The 14,539-nt window shown below is 32.4% G+C and overlaps 2 protein-coding genes across 2 annotated transcripts; one reads left to right on the top strand and one right to left on the bottom strand.

Moving 5' to 3' along the window:
* Positions 1-771: 771 nt before the first annotated feature.
* LOC110107584 (CASP-like protein 2B1) lies at positions 772-5,345 on the top strand. The gene is made up of 3 exons (XM_020837864.2): positions 772-1,209; positions 1,305-1,437; positions 4,973-5,345. The coding sequence occupies exons 1-3, from the start codon at positions 1,001-1,003 to the stop codon at positions 5,228-5,230; spliced, it is 600 nt and encodes a 199-aa protein (XP_020693523.1). The 5' UTR covers positions 772-1,000; the 3' UTR covers positions 5,231-5,345.
* Positions 5,346-10,209: 4,864 nt separating this feature from the next.
* On the bottom strand, positions 10,210-10,906 carry LOC110107598 (F-box protein SNE-like). Its single transcript, XM_020837885.2, has one exon. The coding sequence runs from the start codon at positions 10,798-10,800 to the stop codon at positions 10,324-10,326; it is 477 nt and encodes a 158-aa protein (XP_020693544.1). The 5' UTR covers positions 10,801-10,906; the 3' UTR covers positions 10,210-10,323.
* Positions 10,907-14,539: the final 3,633 nt, after the last annotated feature.

Below are 14,539 nucleotides of genomic sequence, written 5' to 3'. Positions count from 1 at the left end.
TGATGTGACATTTTAACAATTAAAAAATTTCATCAATGACATAAAATATAAATAAAAAAGAGAACAAAATTCTTTGCGTTGAATTCAAATCAATTTATTGTGTCTGAGAAACTGAATTAAATTTTGTATTTTACAATTAATTAGGGTTCCCCATTGATGTTGATGTGTCTCTGAGCGTGAATTTGTCTCTGGCACAAGTTCATGATGTGATTACCATAAAAAATTTGACAAATTGTGTAATTTTTTATCAATTCATTAATGAATGATTATTTGATGATTAATGGATTATGATCTCCCAAAATTAGGGGTGTCAATTTCGGGTCATTGATCAAATTCAGGTCAAAGTCTGAATTGACATGGCACTAATCGGGTCAATCCGAACCGACCCATTTTGTTACAAATGAGTCAGTTTTTAAGGCTCGAACCCGACCCGCTACAGGTCCGAGTCAACCTGACAATACTCGAATGATCCGGGGCCGACAAATAAATTGTTAATTTTCGGGTAAAAAAACGGGTCAATCTACACTTTTTGGGTCAAAAACAGGTCGAAAACGGATTAATTTCGAATTTTCAGATGAACCTGCAACCGACATAATTTTTAAAACAGATCAAATTGTTGAATCTGAACCATACCTATTTCGGATTCAGATTAACCTTAATTCAAAATTTTCTGAACAAATTTTCAGTTCAAATATTTGACAACCCTGCCCAAAACAATTTTTTTTTTTTACTTTTATACAGAACAGCGCTGCGAATCATTCCGAATTCCGATTGTTTCTCTCTCTTCATGATTCCATTCGTTTACAGCATTCGAAGTCTCGATCAATCGATTTCCCCAAATAAATTTCCACCTTCCCTCCATTAATAAGGGCATCATCTTGATCTCCATCTTCTTTGTAAGACCACCCTTGTTGCCTTCTTAAACGGGCAAGACGAGCGACGTTCCCCACTCTCCAGCTTTCAAACTGAGCTCAGTAGAAAATAGGTGAGGAGATCTGAAATGACCACCTGCGAAGTAAAGATTTACTACTCTGTAAAAGGGGAGGCAATGGCATTGGAGCGGAAGCTAAGGGTGGGGGAGATGGTGCTGAGGCTGGCTGTATTAGGGCTTGGAGTGACAGCGGTAGCTCTGGTGGGGAGTGCTAGCCAAGTAAGGACGTTCTTCTCGTTGGAGAAGAAGGCGGAGTTTACGGATATGAAGGTTTTGGTGTAAGCCCTACTTACCCTGTGCAGATTAATCTCAAATTTGTGGGGATAACTGAATGGGTTTGGTTACTGTTGCTTTGCTTTTTTGAGGTTTACAGGTTCTTGGTGGTGGCTAATGGGGTGGCGGCCGGGTATAGTTTGTTGCAGGGGATGTTCTGCGTGGTGAGAATGGTGAAGGTGAGTGTAGTCTCCAGCAAGGGATTGGCCTGGGTCATTTTTGCCTGCGATCAGGTAAACAAAAACCTTAGAAACAAAGTTTTTTTCTTAATGTTTACAGTTGTTTTATTGCTGGTCCTTGTTTTCTTATAGACTATTGCATGATTTTTGCTTTCTACTATGCTTCTTTTTTGTGAGTTTAGTATATAAAATCACGGATTGGAAGCAGAAATAGTTGATGTGATTAGCGTAGTTTCTGAATATATGAATATAAATTGAAAGTATTTATTGTGAGAATCAGAAAAATCTCAGAAATATGAGATTGTTGGGTGTCAGCTATGTTTCATGTGCTTGATGAATATTAAATTGTTCTTTAGAATTGGAATTGATGCAAGGCTATGGCCTTCTTATATGAATAGTATGAAGTTTTTAAAATGGCAAATGCGCAAAAGTTGAATGATAAAAGGCTTGGCTTTGTTTGAGACGTCTTTTTTATTGTTTTGTAAAGCTATTTTTCTGTTAAAAATTTTCTTAAAAGCAGGAAAAAAAACAGTGGTCTAAAGCTTGCACTTAGAAGTTGTTGCAGTATATCAACTTTGTATTCTATCTAGGATTCCTATTCTATCAAAAACCTTGTTTAGCTTTGCAATAGTGAACCGAACTGAGCAACTTTGTGCCTAAACATTCACAAGATAAGATGATGTTGTCGTAAAGCTAGAAAATACCAACTTAAATAATTAAATTTTGTAAATTATGGCCATGAGTAGGGTTCCAAATGAGATAATTTGAGAGTGATCCATCCCCAACTTGATCCTGAGCTTTACTAATTAATTGAGATCAAATTTGAGTTCAATTCTATGAGTTTGAGCTAGCTCCTGAGCTAGTTCGTTTATTATAAATGAGAAAAAATGATTCTAATTCAAGTAATTCTTATGATAAAATACAAGAAAGAATGAAAATTTAAATAGAAATAATAAGTTATAAATGAGAAAAAATGATTCTAATTGTTGAATCACTGGAACTTGAGGGAGAGCGTGAGGACGGAACAACGAAGGAGAGATAGACAAGAGGAAATGAATCTTGTTGTTACTCATCACGATTACATTAGTATAAATAGCAGTTTATCATAACAGAATGTACATGTGTAGCTAAGTAATTGGTATGCTGTAATGATATAAATCAGCTAATCTAATTGAAATACTTAAGGCTCTAATAGCCCCCCGCAAACGAAGGGGTCAGAGATGATCGTGAGTTTGTCCCGGAGCATTTTGAACCGCGGTGTGGACAGTGGTTTCGTCAATAGATCGGCAAGTTGATCTACAGTCTTGATGGGAAGAAGACGAATGTGATTGTTGTTGAGATTCTCCCGCAAGAATCGGTGATCAATCTCAATATGCTTTGTTCTTGCGTGGAACACTGGGTTGTTTGCGAGAGCGATCCTAATTCAAGTAATTCTTATAATAAAATATAATAAAGAATGAAAATTTAAATAGAAATAATGAAATGTAAGTTGAGAAGGAAGAGATTTTTTTTTTTTTTTATAACTTTGTGCCAGGGCATATGAATTCTAATATATTTTAATTATTTCTATACTAACATTTTTTAAGAACACAAACTCTGGAGTTGTTGACTCGAGTTGGGTTTCGCCAATCTGATTCATTAGTTCATCAAATTTGACTCACGAGCCATTTTTTGAGTTGAGCTCAAACTAGCTCACAAGTTAGATTTACTTAATTGCTTCTAATAAAACTCTAACAATTAAGATTATTTTAGCATAAGCAACCCAATAATAACGCAATAAATATATGCATTTGAGGTTATGAATCCCTTCATCCATGACTTCCCATCAAAATAAATATAGTTCAAGATGCATATTGGTTATTGTGCCTCTACCAAATCCTGGTGGATTGCACTCAGAAGGAGAAATTATTCTGTGCGGAGACTGGACGTAAAATGCCGTCCGGAGATTAACCAGAAGGGCGCCACTTCAACAGTACCGAGGAGTACCGAGAAGTACCGAGCCGTGGTACCAAGCACAGGAGTGACGTGGCACATTTTGGTTTGTCTCCAAACAGTGTTCGTCATCCGCACATAATAATTAATCTAGAAGAAGGGGGCATATTGCTGGTCACTTTATATTAGGCTAAGATTGGTAAAATTTTCAAGTATCTTTGTTTGTTCTCATCTCAAAATACATTCTTCTCTTGGAATAATGTTGAATTTTAAGCCAATAATCCAACAACCTGCAGGTTATTGGTTGACTGTAGATGAACTGCTGATCACCACTTTGTTCCTTTGTTTATTTTCTAACGAGCTCAACCTAAGTTTGATGATGACCCTAGTTTTAAATATAGTTCAAGCTTATTTTTATTTTTTCTTATCGAGTTTGAGCCATTATTAAGTTTTAATCTAAAACTATTATATTTTTTATGTTAATAATTTAAATATGTAATGCTTATTTCTAGGCATAAATAGATTTATGTTTTAATTAATGACATAATTCTTTGATTATTATTTATGTTATTTGACATTTTATAAAAAATAAATTAATTTATATGTTTATCTATTTTTATATTGGGGAAGTAAAACCACACAGCGAAACAAACAAAAAATTGAAAATTGCAGTGAAAAAAAAAACACCAGGATTTAACATAGAAAAACTCAAAATCGGGAAAAAATCACGAAGTCACACCACACTAAGAAATTCACTATGAAAATTTGGGAGAAATAATGCATATCTCTCATCTCTCATTCTCTCATTTCCTCTCTTCACCCTTGCACCATTTTCTTACAAACGAGTTAAGAGAAACACACTAAAAACTACCAAGGGATGAAACCCTTCATAAAAAATGAGCAAGAAAACAGCCTAACCCACCTCGCAACACCCCAATATGCTTGACAGTGCTGCAACGCTATGCTCTTTTTCTACCTCCAACCAAACAATACAACGCCACAGCACTCGAGTACATAGCGCCGCAATGCTGTACGATTATACATAAATAATTTTCCTGGTACAAAGCATCCAAACCCAAGGGGAGGTCCCTCTTCAAGGCTGCAACCCCCCGATAAGCTCAATCGATGGAGTTGAGGTCCAAGATAGCAGTACATCCTGATTGATCAACACAATCAGATTCCACACAAAACTAACAATGTTTTACTGTTTTTTTTTTCTGGGCAAAAAATTCCTGAAGGCCACAAAGGTTGTTGTAACGGCTATGTAAGGTGTGATTCTGAATCTCCTTTCATGTGTGAATGGTTGGCCGGATTTATTTAAAACCTTAAATGCATGTGGGACGGTCTCTGCTTACATGTGAACCTAACTGCCACATTGCCACCTCTTTAATTCACCTTGTACTGAATAAATTAATGTGGAGTTCATTTTGAATTCCTTTGCTTTGTTCAGTAAGTTACCTAAACTAAGTTTTATGTTTGCTTGTTAAAGACTATGGCTTCGTTTGAGAATGCTTTCTTATTCCTTTATAAAAACAGTTTTTTAGTACAAAAATTTGTTGTACCATAAAGCTGCTTTTGAAAGCATTAAGAAACCGTCTCAAATGAAGGATTTAGCCTAAATCCTGACTACAGATAGAAAAAATTAATATTTTTATAGGTGATGGCTTATGTGACACTATCAGCATCAGCAGCAGCAGTGCAATCTGCAGTTCTTGGGCAGTTTGGCCAACCAGAGCTAGAATGGATGAAGACATGCAATCTCTACAGGAAATTTTGTACGCAGGTAGGGGAAGGGTTAGTAAGTGCTTTTATAGCGAGCTTGATTATGATACTCCTTTCCTGCTTCTCTGCTTTCAATCTCTTCAGGCTTTATGGTAGCAGGAAAGCAAAACAGACCAGTAATGGAAGCTGGTAATCATTTCATTTTCTGAGCTATATATGAACACTTTTATAATATATATGGGAGACTACTTCACTGTGCTGTAATTATCGTGCGGGCTTTTAAACGGAGTTCATTATGTTTATATCTATATAGAGTTATGTGGTGGTATCCTCTATCCAAATTTTATTTATAATATGATGAATTTTTTATTTTTATTTTTAGAGAAGGATTAATGAGTAGGCGTGGAAACGAGTCGAATTTAGGCTTTATCGAGCTCAGCTCGTTAGTCGGAAAGCGAGCTCATCCTACTGTAAACGAGCTCGAGCCGGCTCGCGAGCCATGGGTGAGATTTTTAAAATTTATGCGAAATTTTTAAAACTTAGGTGAGATTTTAAAACTTAGGTGGGATTTAAAAAAAATGATGCAATTTTAACATTTAAATATACTTACGTGGTTATTTTTATTTGTTTAATATTTAAATCTAATAAATATAATATTTTATTATTATTATTATTCGAGCTGGCTCGCGAGCTGAGCCAGCACATTCTTAAACCGTGCTTGTTTTCTAAATGAGCTCGATTTTGAGCTCGAGCTCAACTCATGAGCTCGAATAATGGGCCTTAAATGGGTCAGGAGCATAGAAATTTATGGGCTCAACTATGTGGTAGGCCCGTTTTAAGATTGACCCCTGGCTTCAGTATAACAAAGAGGTGCAGCTCATTTAAAGAAAGAAACGGCAACTGTTTTTATTTTATTTTATTTTATTTTTTCTCTTTGGAATTTTTAATTTTAAAGTTTGTTTTATTACAATTTTTTTTTCACTTTTGATTTTAATAAGTTTTTTTTATTTAATTTCCATTGTTTAATTGAATTAGGTGGATTAGTTGGAGTTCTAAAACATTCAAACTTGAAAATTAGGGTTTGTTAGAGGTATAATACTTGTCTCAAATGGCTAAGGCTTTGTTCACGATGACATTCTTAATGCTTCTTGAAGCAGCTCTTTAATACAAAAATTAATTTTTTTGTACTAGAAAGTTGCTTCAAGAAGCAATAACAAAGTTGTCCCAAACGAAGTCTTAGAATTTGTTTGGGATGGCTTTTTTATTACTTTTTCAAGCAGTTTTTTAGTAGAAAATTTTATAGAATTAAAGTAGCTTTCTTATTGCTTTAAAAATTAGTAAGAAAATAATCTCAAACGAAGCTGAAATCTTCATTTTATTTTAAATTTGATTAAAAAAATGGGAAAATTATGGGTCAAAATATCATATCGGATTGGATTAGGATACATTTTGTGATTATTAAATTTATTTTGAGATAGTAAAAATATATGATTAATCAATTCAAATTTATATCACACTTATCTCAAATTAAAATTAATTGTTTCAATATTGAATTTTGTAGAAGTTGTGTGTAATATATAATTAATTGATCACCAATCCTATTCCACTCATTAAAATCAAACCCAATGAGTATATAGTTAATCAAACTTGGCCCCAAACTTTTTGTTCTTAATGTTATTTGAGAATTCAAAATTTCTCCTCTATATTTAGGATATTTGGTTGAGAAAATTCAATTCCTCTCTCAATGGCACTTTAGAAATTTTTTGGGATATTAGAGATAATTTTATTGGGCAAAATTAGGGTTGTCAATTCGTGTCCGCGGGTCGTGTTCGGGTCAGAGCCGATATTAGAGAGCCTTTTATTTTGGCAAGCTTAGCCTTATGGATTCATTCTTCTTATTCCACATATTTAATGGAAATGACCTAAACTCAGTGTACAATATTTTCAAAATGGTTACCGCTCGTTGACGAAGTACTACCATAAGGTCCACTTAATAGTTAGTTTCCATATAAATATGATTACATTTCAATGATTTTTCAAATAACCATATCACATATGCTTATGCTCTTAAATAACTTTGCTATAAATATGATAAGTAGGAATGATAATTACATTTTATCTTTAAATTTCATTGTTACTATGTTACTCTTTTTTATGATCTTTATCTAATAATTTTTTATTTGTAATATGTGGTGATATGAAGGAGATATGTGTACTGACTAGATTCCTTTCCAAGCATTGTGAATACACAAATGATTTAAGAGAACTTTGTCTAAACTTTGGTGCTATAATCAATGCTATTTATTAACATTTGGACATATGTTAGTGGCTTTCACATTTGCTATATGTGTGTTTTTTTTTTTTTAAGTCTACATAAATATGTCAACCATGCATTTAAAGTTGGGATGTTGTGGGTTAGATATTTTCTTGTTATTTTAATTTATTAAATTTTTTATATTTTTATTATATTGTGGAGTTTAATTTTTCTTTTAAGAAAAACTTAGGTAGATTTAATTATGAGTAAACTTTTAAAAATCACTATGAATCATTAAAAGATATATTTCATATAATTTATTTTATTGAAGATATTTTTGATATCATAATATATTTTTTTGCGTGTTTGGACTTTTGAGGATTGAAAGAAAAATAGAAAGGTAAAGCCGATATAATTCAATCTAAAGTTTAATTTTGTTCCTCATGTTTATTAGATTGGTCTCAAATCTCAACTTAATTTTTTTAAAATTTATATTATGCTGCAAAACATATCATGATGGATTTCAAATTTTTTGAATTTTCATTGAGATAAGTGCAACTTTGAATGCCATATATAACACTTATCTCATCACAAAACTAAAGAGTTTTTAAACTCATAGTGATGTCACTCGTAGAGAGTTAATGTAATTTTAATTCTTTTCTTGTTTAGTAGAATTCAAGTTGTTTGGAGTGTTGAAATGAATGAATGCATCGGGCCTATTGTGTGATATAAAAATTCCCCTAAAAAATTAGGCGAAATTTTATAAGAGAGAACTGATGGGACCTGCAAGGCTTTATGGTGTAGACGTGTAGTATGTTGGTCGTTAAAGAGAAGGCATAAATTAAGTGAAGTGTTGCAGAGATGACGATGCTCAGGTGGATGAGCGCTTTACTCTTAGAAACATAATACAAAATCAATATATTCACGCAAAAGGTTGGTGTAGCTCCAGTGGCAGATAAGATTAGAGAGAATCGCCTTCGATGGTTTGGTCACATAAAATGTCAATGTTTTGGTAACCCAATCAGGAGAACATATGTCTCAGATCTGGCCTCTATTAAGCAAAATAGTGGTAGACCTAAAAAGACATGATTAGAAAATATCATATACGAACTTCTTCTATTATATTTAAATGAAAACTTGATTCTTAATAGAACACAATAAAGAAAAAAAATACATATAGCCCACGTAGTCGGATAAAGATTTAAATGTTATTGTTGTGTTGTTTTTGAGAAAAAAAATGTACAAAACTGTAATTTTGCCTTAAGCTTGAGATAATTTTATCACTAAATATGAAAATGTCAACAAGCATTTTAATTAAATGCCAGTGATCAGTGTGGGGGCACTTAGTATGCTCGACAAAAGGGTAATCTGACAGGAAAAATTAGCTTGTTATGATACAGACTTCAGCTAGCAAGTTTCAGCAGGGAAGATATGACTCCAGATGGAACCAAAACTGGGCTAATAATGCATGGGATGCCCACTGAATGCCTCTTGTCTCTTGCAGGCAAAGTTTACTCTCTTATGATAGTTCCAAATGCCATGTTCTAATCATGTAAATCATATGAAATTATTGACCATGCATGACATATCTTATCAGGCTTTAATTTCTCTTGTTTTATTTGTCTAAATTTGTTGATTTTTTAGGTCCATTTTAATCAAAATTTATGATTTTTTTTGTTTTTCAAAATCTAAATTAGATGAGATATATGTCATTTTTTTGATTAATTATTCTGTGCGGACGCCAAACGCGGTCCGGAGACCAACCCGAATGCGCAACGTCACTCCTGTGCTCGGTACCGTTGATATGACGCATTTTGGTTGGTCTCCAAACGGTGTTATGTCCGGTCTTCACACAGAATAATTTCTTTCAATTTTTGAAATTTATGTGCATTAAAATGCATGCCTTTGGATTGAGAGCAATTGGATGGAGAAATTGTCTTTGAGATTGGTGTTTGATTAAAATGGCTTTACATTGGGGGTAGTTATTTTAGGGTTTAGGAGAGATTATGGCTCTCTTAGATTGTCATGCTTATCAATGATCCTATAATATAGACATTAGGGTTCTTTTAGTTGGATGAGAAAGGAAAGGTAGAGTAAAATAGATTGGATGATGGTAAAGTAAATGCATGTAAATTTTTTTTTATTCAGATTCAAATAAAATGAATACAATTTTAAACTAAAAAAAATGGGGGCAAGTGGTTGATTGTGGTGTTGGTGACAACAACTGATGTTGATTGCCTATAGCTGCAGCGGTGGTCGGCGAAACACATCGAATATTGAATTATGTGATAAATATGAAGTACTTCACAATTTTACTATTCCACAGCATATCTCGGAGAGATTTTGAGTTTGAATCTTACGTATGTGACGTGTGTCTAAATTTATCTTAATTAACCTAAATAGCTGAGCAAAAAAAATACTATTCTTTTCTTTTATTTTAAATCAAACATCAATAATTTTGAAATTCCTTGATTTGAAATACTTTACGCTCATTTTATTTCAAATCAAATTGCCCTTAAAAGAGAAATAAATAGTTATATTAGGTCATATATTACCCAACTCATTATATAAACCTAAATAAATATTAAAAATAGGGTTATAAATTAAATAGTGTACCATTGCTCTATTTATATTGAGTTGATTTGTAAGCTAATCACAAATAAAAAATAAAAAAATAGACCACTCATTGAATATTAATAGAAAGGTAGAGATTCAAGGGAGGATATTAAAAATATAAGTAGATCTTACCTAACATCTCTATCTCTACTATATTTTTTATTTTTTTTTATTCTTAAAAAATAATAAATTGTTTGTAAATTTGCTCCAATCCAAATATGTGAATATAAAAAAACAATTTTTCTATGTAATTCCATTACATTATAATGAGCAGAATTTAAAAAAATATATTTAAAAATCAATAAAAACAAACTTCTTCATTTTTAATGATTTAATAATAATAATAATAAAAGCATAAAACATCAAGATTTGTGCGGTACTCCGCGAAGCACCCAACTTATCCTTAACCATAAACATCACGTGACATCAACGGCACTTCCAAGGAAAAGCAAAGAAGACGGCCGCTGCCGGCCGCCGACGCTAAGCCGTTCATAGCAATCTATCGAGAATAGCGATAGAGAGAGCCGAGCAGCGGCCGCCGCAGCAACTGCCGACGACTGAGGCCCATGATCTCCAGAGGAGGCGAGACGGTCGAAGATGGGGCCCACGCACCGACGGTAGAGCCGCCGGTAGCCGCCGAGAGCAGCGACGACGGTGCGGGTGCCGGGGAAGGAGGAATCCGTGGCGGAAGAGGAGACGTGGCGGTTACAGAGAGCTTCCCATACGGCGTCCTTGCGGGAGACCGCACCCCAGAGACGGCAGACGCAAGCGGCGGCGCAAAGAGAACGGCCGTCGAGGCGGGCGAGGATCTCGGCGAGCAAGTCGGCGTTGTCATTTATGTTGTAACCGCAGGGCTTTTCTTGTTCCACATTGTGTTTCTCTTCTTCGCCCATTGGTGCTTCTAATAGCAGGGAGAGCTAGTCACCTCTGCAGTGGTGAGAATAGAGAGACTTTTGGTGGTGGAGGAGAATATTTAAGGAAGATAGAGGGGCTGAGGCTTTAAGAGTGAATGACTTCATGAAATAATTTAAATGAGAGGCTTTTATTTATTGATTTATTTAGGGGTTGTTTTGTAGAGTAAATCAAATATATATGGCTTAAAATTCTACATGTTTGATTGTTAAGTGATTTAAAATTTCTTCCTTAATTTATTTTAAATTTGTCGTTTGGTGAGAACTTAGTGTGTAATCTACTACTCATTCGCTTGATAATTGATCGTAGTTCGCTCGGTCATTGATCATTAGTCACTCAATTGTCGGTCCTCAAAGCCTGGTTGGCACTCCTGAAGACCCACTCATCGCTCATTAACTTAACCTCTACGACATTGCTAATCTCTTTCTCTTTTCTCTTCACTATTCAGTGTGATATTGATGATCTCTATCGCTCTTTAGATAACATGACACGTATGATTGATATATATAATTATCTGCATTTATATCTTATGTTTAATATATTTTTAATTTTAACTTCATTTTACTTCAACCAAAAACAAAAAATTAGAGAGAGTCGAGTTGTATATGTCATTCAATTTAGAGAATTTGTAACTATTGTTTGGATTAGCTTCTCACACTGCGCATTAACCTAGATTTTGTTTTTTTGTATCATCTTGATTTGAACTTTGTCATGGAAGATCAATATAATTTAATATATCATTGGGATGGACTTCAAAGCTATCCACTTGCGTTGAGAAGATCAATATAATTTAATATATTTCATATACAACACTAATCTCATAATGTGAAATAAGTTTATACGTGAAAAGATTGGAGTAGCTCCAGTTGTAGATAAGACTAGAGAGAGTCGTTTTAGATGGTTTGGTCACATAAAACATCGGTCTTCCAATGACCCGATTATGGGAGTACATGTATTAGATTTGGTAAATATAGAGATAGATTTAAATATTAGAAATAATCTTTTTTATTAGATTTAAATGAGAATTTTATTCTTAAAATAATACAATAGAAAAAAAAAATCATGTAGTTGATCCCACATAATGGAATAAATGTTTGTTGTTGTTCTTATTGTATATGCAACACTAATCTCAATACAAATCAAAAGATTTTGAAGCTCATTTTTATGTAATGTATTTTACATCAACATATGAAGACAAATTCTCTATCATAGTTGTTTTATATGAGAGAGTTCCAAAACGTATAAAATATTACATAGAAAAGATAAATATTAAAATAAAAAAAAAACTATATGTATTTAGCCAAAATTGCAATGTGGGTATTGCATAACTAGCTAGGGTTGTAAACAAACCAAGTTGAATTAAACAAGTTCTTGTTTATGTTTGAGCCTATTTATTTGAATAAAACAGCTTATTAAGCACGATTCGAATTTTTTATTTGTGTTTAAGCTTGCTTTGCTTAAAATGATAAATGTTCATGTTTGATTTGTATTTGATTCATTTAATATTTACCAATTTATCGTCTTTTATACAAACAAGCCTTATAAAGCCTAATATAAAAATTGTCATAGAGCATATTTACGAACATATCTACAGAGTATTTTCACGTCATCAAATAAGCACGCTTATGAACTTGTTGTGTGTTCACACGCCGATTAATTTCATCACTAATTGAGAAAGGTCATCAAAAGCTTGAACATATTTGACGCAACTTAAATTAAATTAAGCTTGAGATAATTAAGGTTTCGTTTGAAACTACTTTATTATTGTTTTTTAAAAATAGTTTCTTAATAATTTTTCACTAAAATTATGTTTTAAAAAGCAACGTAAAAGTTGCCCCAAATAAAGCCTAAATGTACATGAATAATATTTTTACAGCTTAATTACTTGCTTGAAGTTAGTAGTGGCATTTTAGACAATGAAAAAGGTTAATAAGTTCATTATTAGTTGAATATAATAAATATGAAAATTAAATTTGAATTGAAATTAATTTTGAACTAAAAAAAAAACAATTATTATAATTAAAAATGAGCCTTCAAATGGTAGGAGAGTATCTCACAAACGATGAGATGATGGTATCGGACCAAAGAAGAAACTCCAAAAATATGGGAATTTGTGTATAAAACTGAATAATTCTTCCCAAATAAAAACGCCAGGAATGACCAATTTGTTTTTATTTTTATATTTTTTATATTTTTTATTTAATTCATGATTATAGCTCTGAACCCGCCCGCTGTCCTAATCAGCAATAGGGCCCGGCTCGAGGCCCAAAAATAATTTATTTACTGGAATGCCCCTAACGTCAATGCATGGTATCCTATGAGGTAGAATATCTATTACGGGCCAAACCACCCTGTCCTAGATTGGCCAGATCTAATCTTGCAGCTTCTGCTCAACATTTTTTCATTTATTTTATTCAAAAAAATATATTTTTTATAATTTATTTATTTTTAAAATATCAAGTAAATTTTGTTTTAGACTTTGTTTGAGATGGATTCTTTACTGTTTATTAAAGTAATTTTTTAAGTAAAAAAAATAAAAAAATTTGCATATTTGTAAAAACTATATTTTAAAGCATTTAATCATTTGATATTAGGTTAAATTTATTTTAGAGAAACTTTTCTACCTTTTTCAAGAATATTGTGTGGATTATTTTATATTTCTTTTAACTAATGAAATTTATTTGGGTGTACATAAATTATTTGGGTTGATAATTTGATATATATTTGTTCCAAACCGTTTTAAAGCGGGTCAATTTTAGATCTGAAATTTTGACCTATTTTATTAGCAAGTCAAGTCAGGTTGACATGAAAACTCTATAATTGGTCAAATTTTATTTATTTAATAATTTTTTTTCTTAAATTTATTTTTGTTTGTTGGTATTCTCCTTTTTACTTTTAACTTATTAACAAAAAAAATTGTAATTGACAAGTTACTATTTCTTTTAATCAAAATAAGTTATTGATTATTCATTCATTATAAATTCGCAAACTTAATAAAAAAAAATTAAAATGAGACATTACTTGAAATGCAATATTTAAATTTGAAATTTAATCCTAAAAATTAGAAAGCGGGCATATTACTCAATAACTCGCTGATAGTCAATTGCATAGCATGACTTAGTGAATATATAATTAATTATAAATTAAATATGAGTTCATATCATGTATATACACTTATATATTTTTAATTATTTATAATAAATTTTAAATGGCTAAAATTTCTAATAACTCAAAAACCATAAAATAAGCTTTAATTTATGCAAAAACATCAATAAGCTTTAATTTTTGCTAACAAAATAATGTTTGCAAAAAGGACATCTAGTGATATCAAATCAGAAGAAGAGCTACGTAAGACAAAGTTCATGAAATTATGAAGCATGAGAAAGAAAGCTTTCAACTTTAGTGATCTGTCTGCCATTCCAGAAATTATTAGGTACGGAGTGCGGACGGGAGAACCGTTCGCACACTAGTATAAAATTGCACTCGGTACCACTCGGTACCACTGCGTACCACTTGGTACCATGTGTCTGTGTGTACGGTTCTCACCCCGTCCGCACTCCGCACCTAATAAAATTTCCATTCCATAGGGTTATATGTGTCATAAAATTTAGTAGTAAAAATTGTAGTAGATCTCAGAGTTTTAACATATTATTTATTTTTATTCATATCTAGATTTTGCTAAGAAAAAGAAGGAATATATATATATATATATATATATAT

Source organism: Dendrobium catenatum, unplaced genomic scaffold (genome assembly GCF_001605985.2).
Source record: "Dendrobium catenatum unplaced genomic scaffold, ASM160598v2 fragScaff_scaffold_1061, whole genome shotgun sequence".
In the NCBI taxonomy this organism is placed as follows: Eukaryota; Viridiplantae; Streptophyta; class Magnoliopsida; order Asparagales; family Orchidaceae; genus Dendrobium; species Dendrobium catenatum.
The sequence above is the reverse complement of the archived record's forward strand: the minus strand, read 5'-3'. Positions and strand labels throughout refer to the sequence as shown.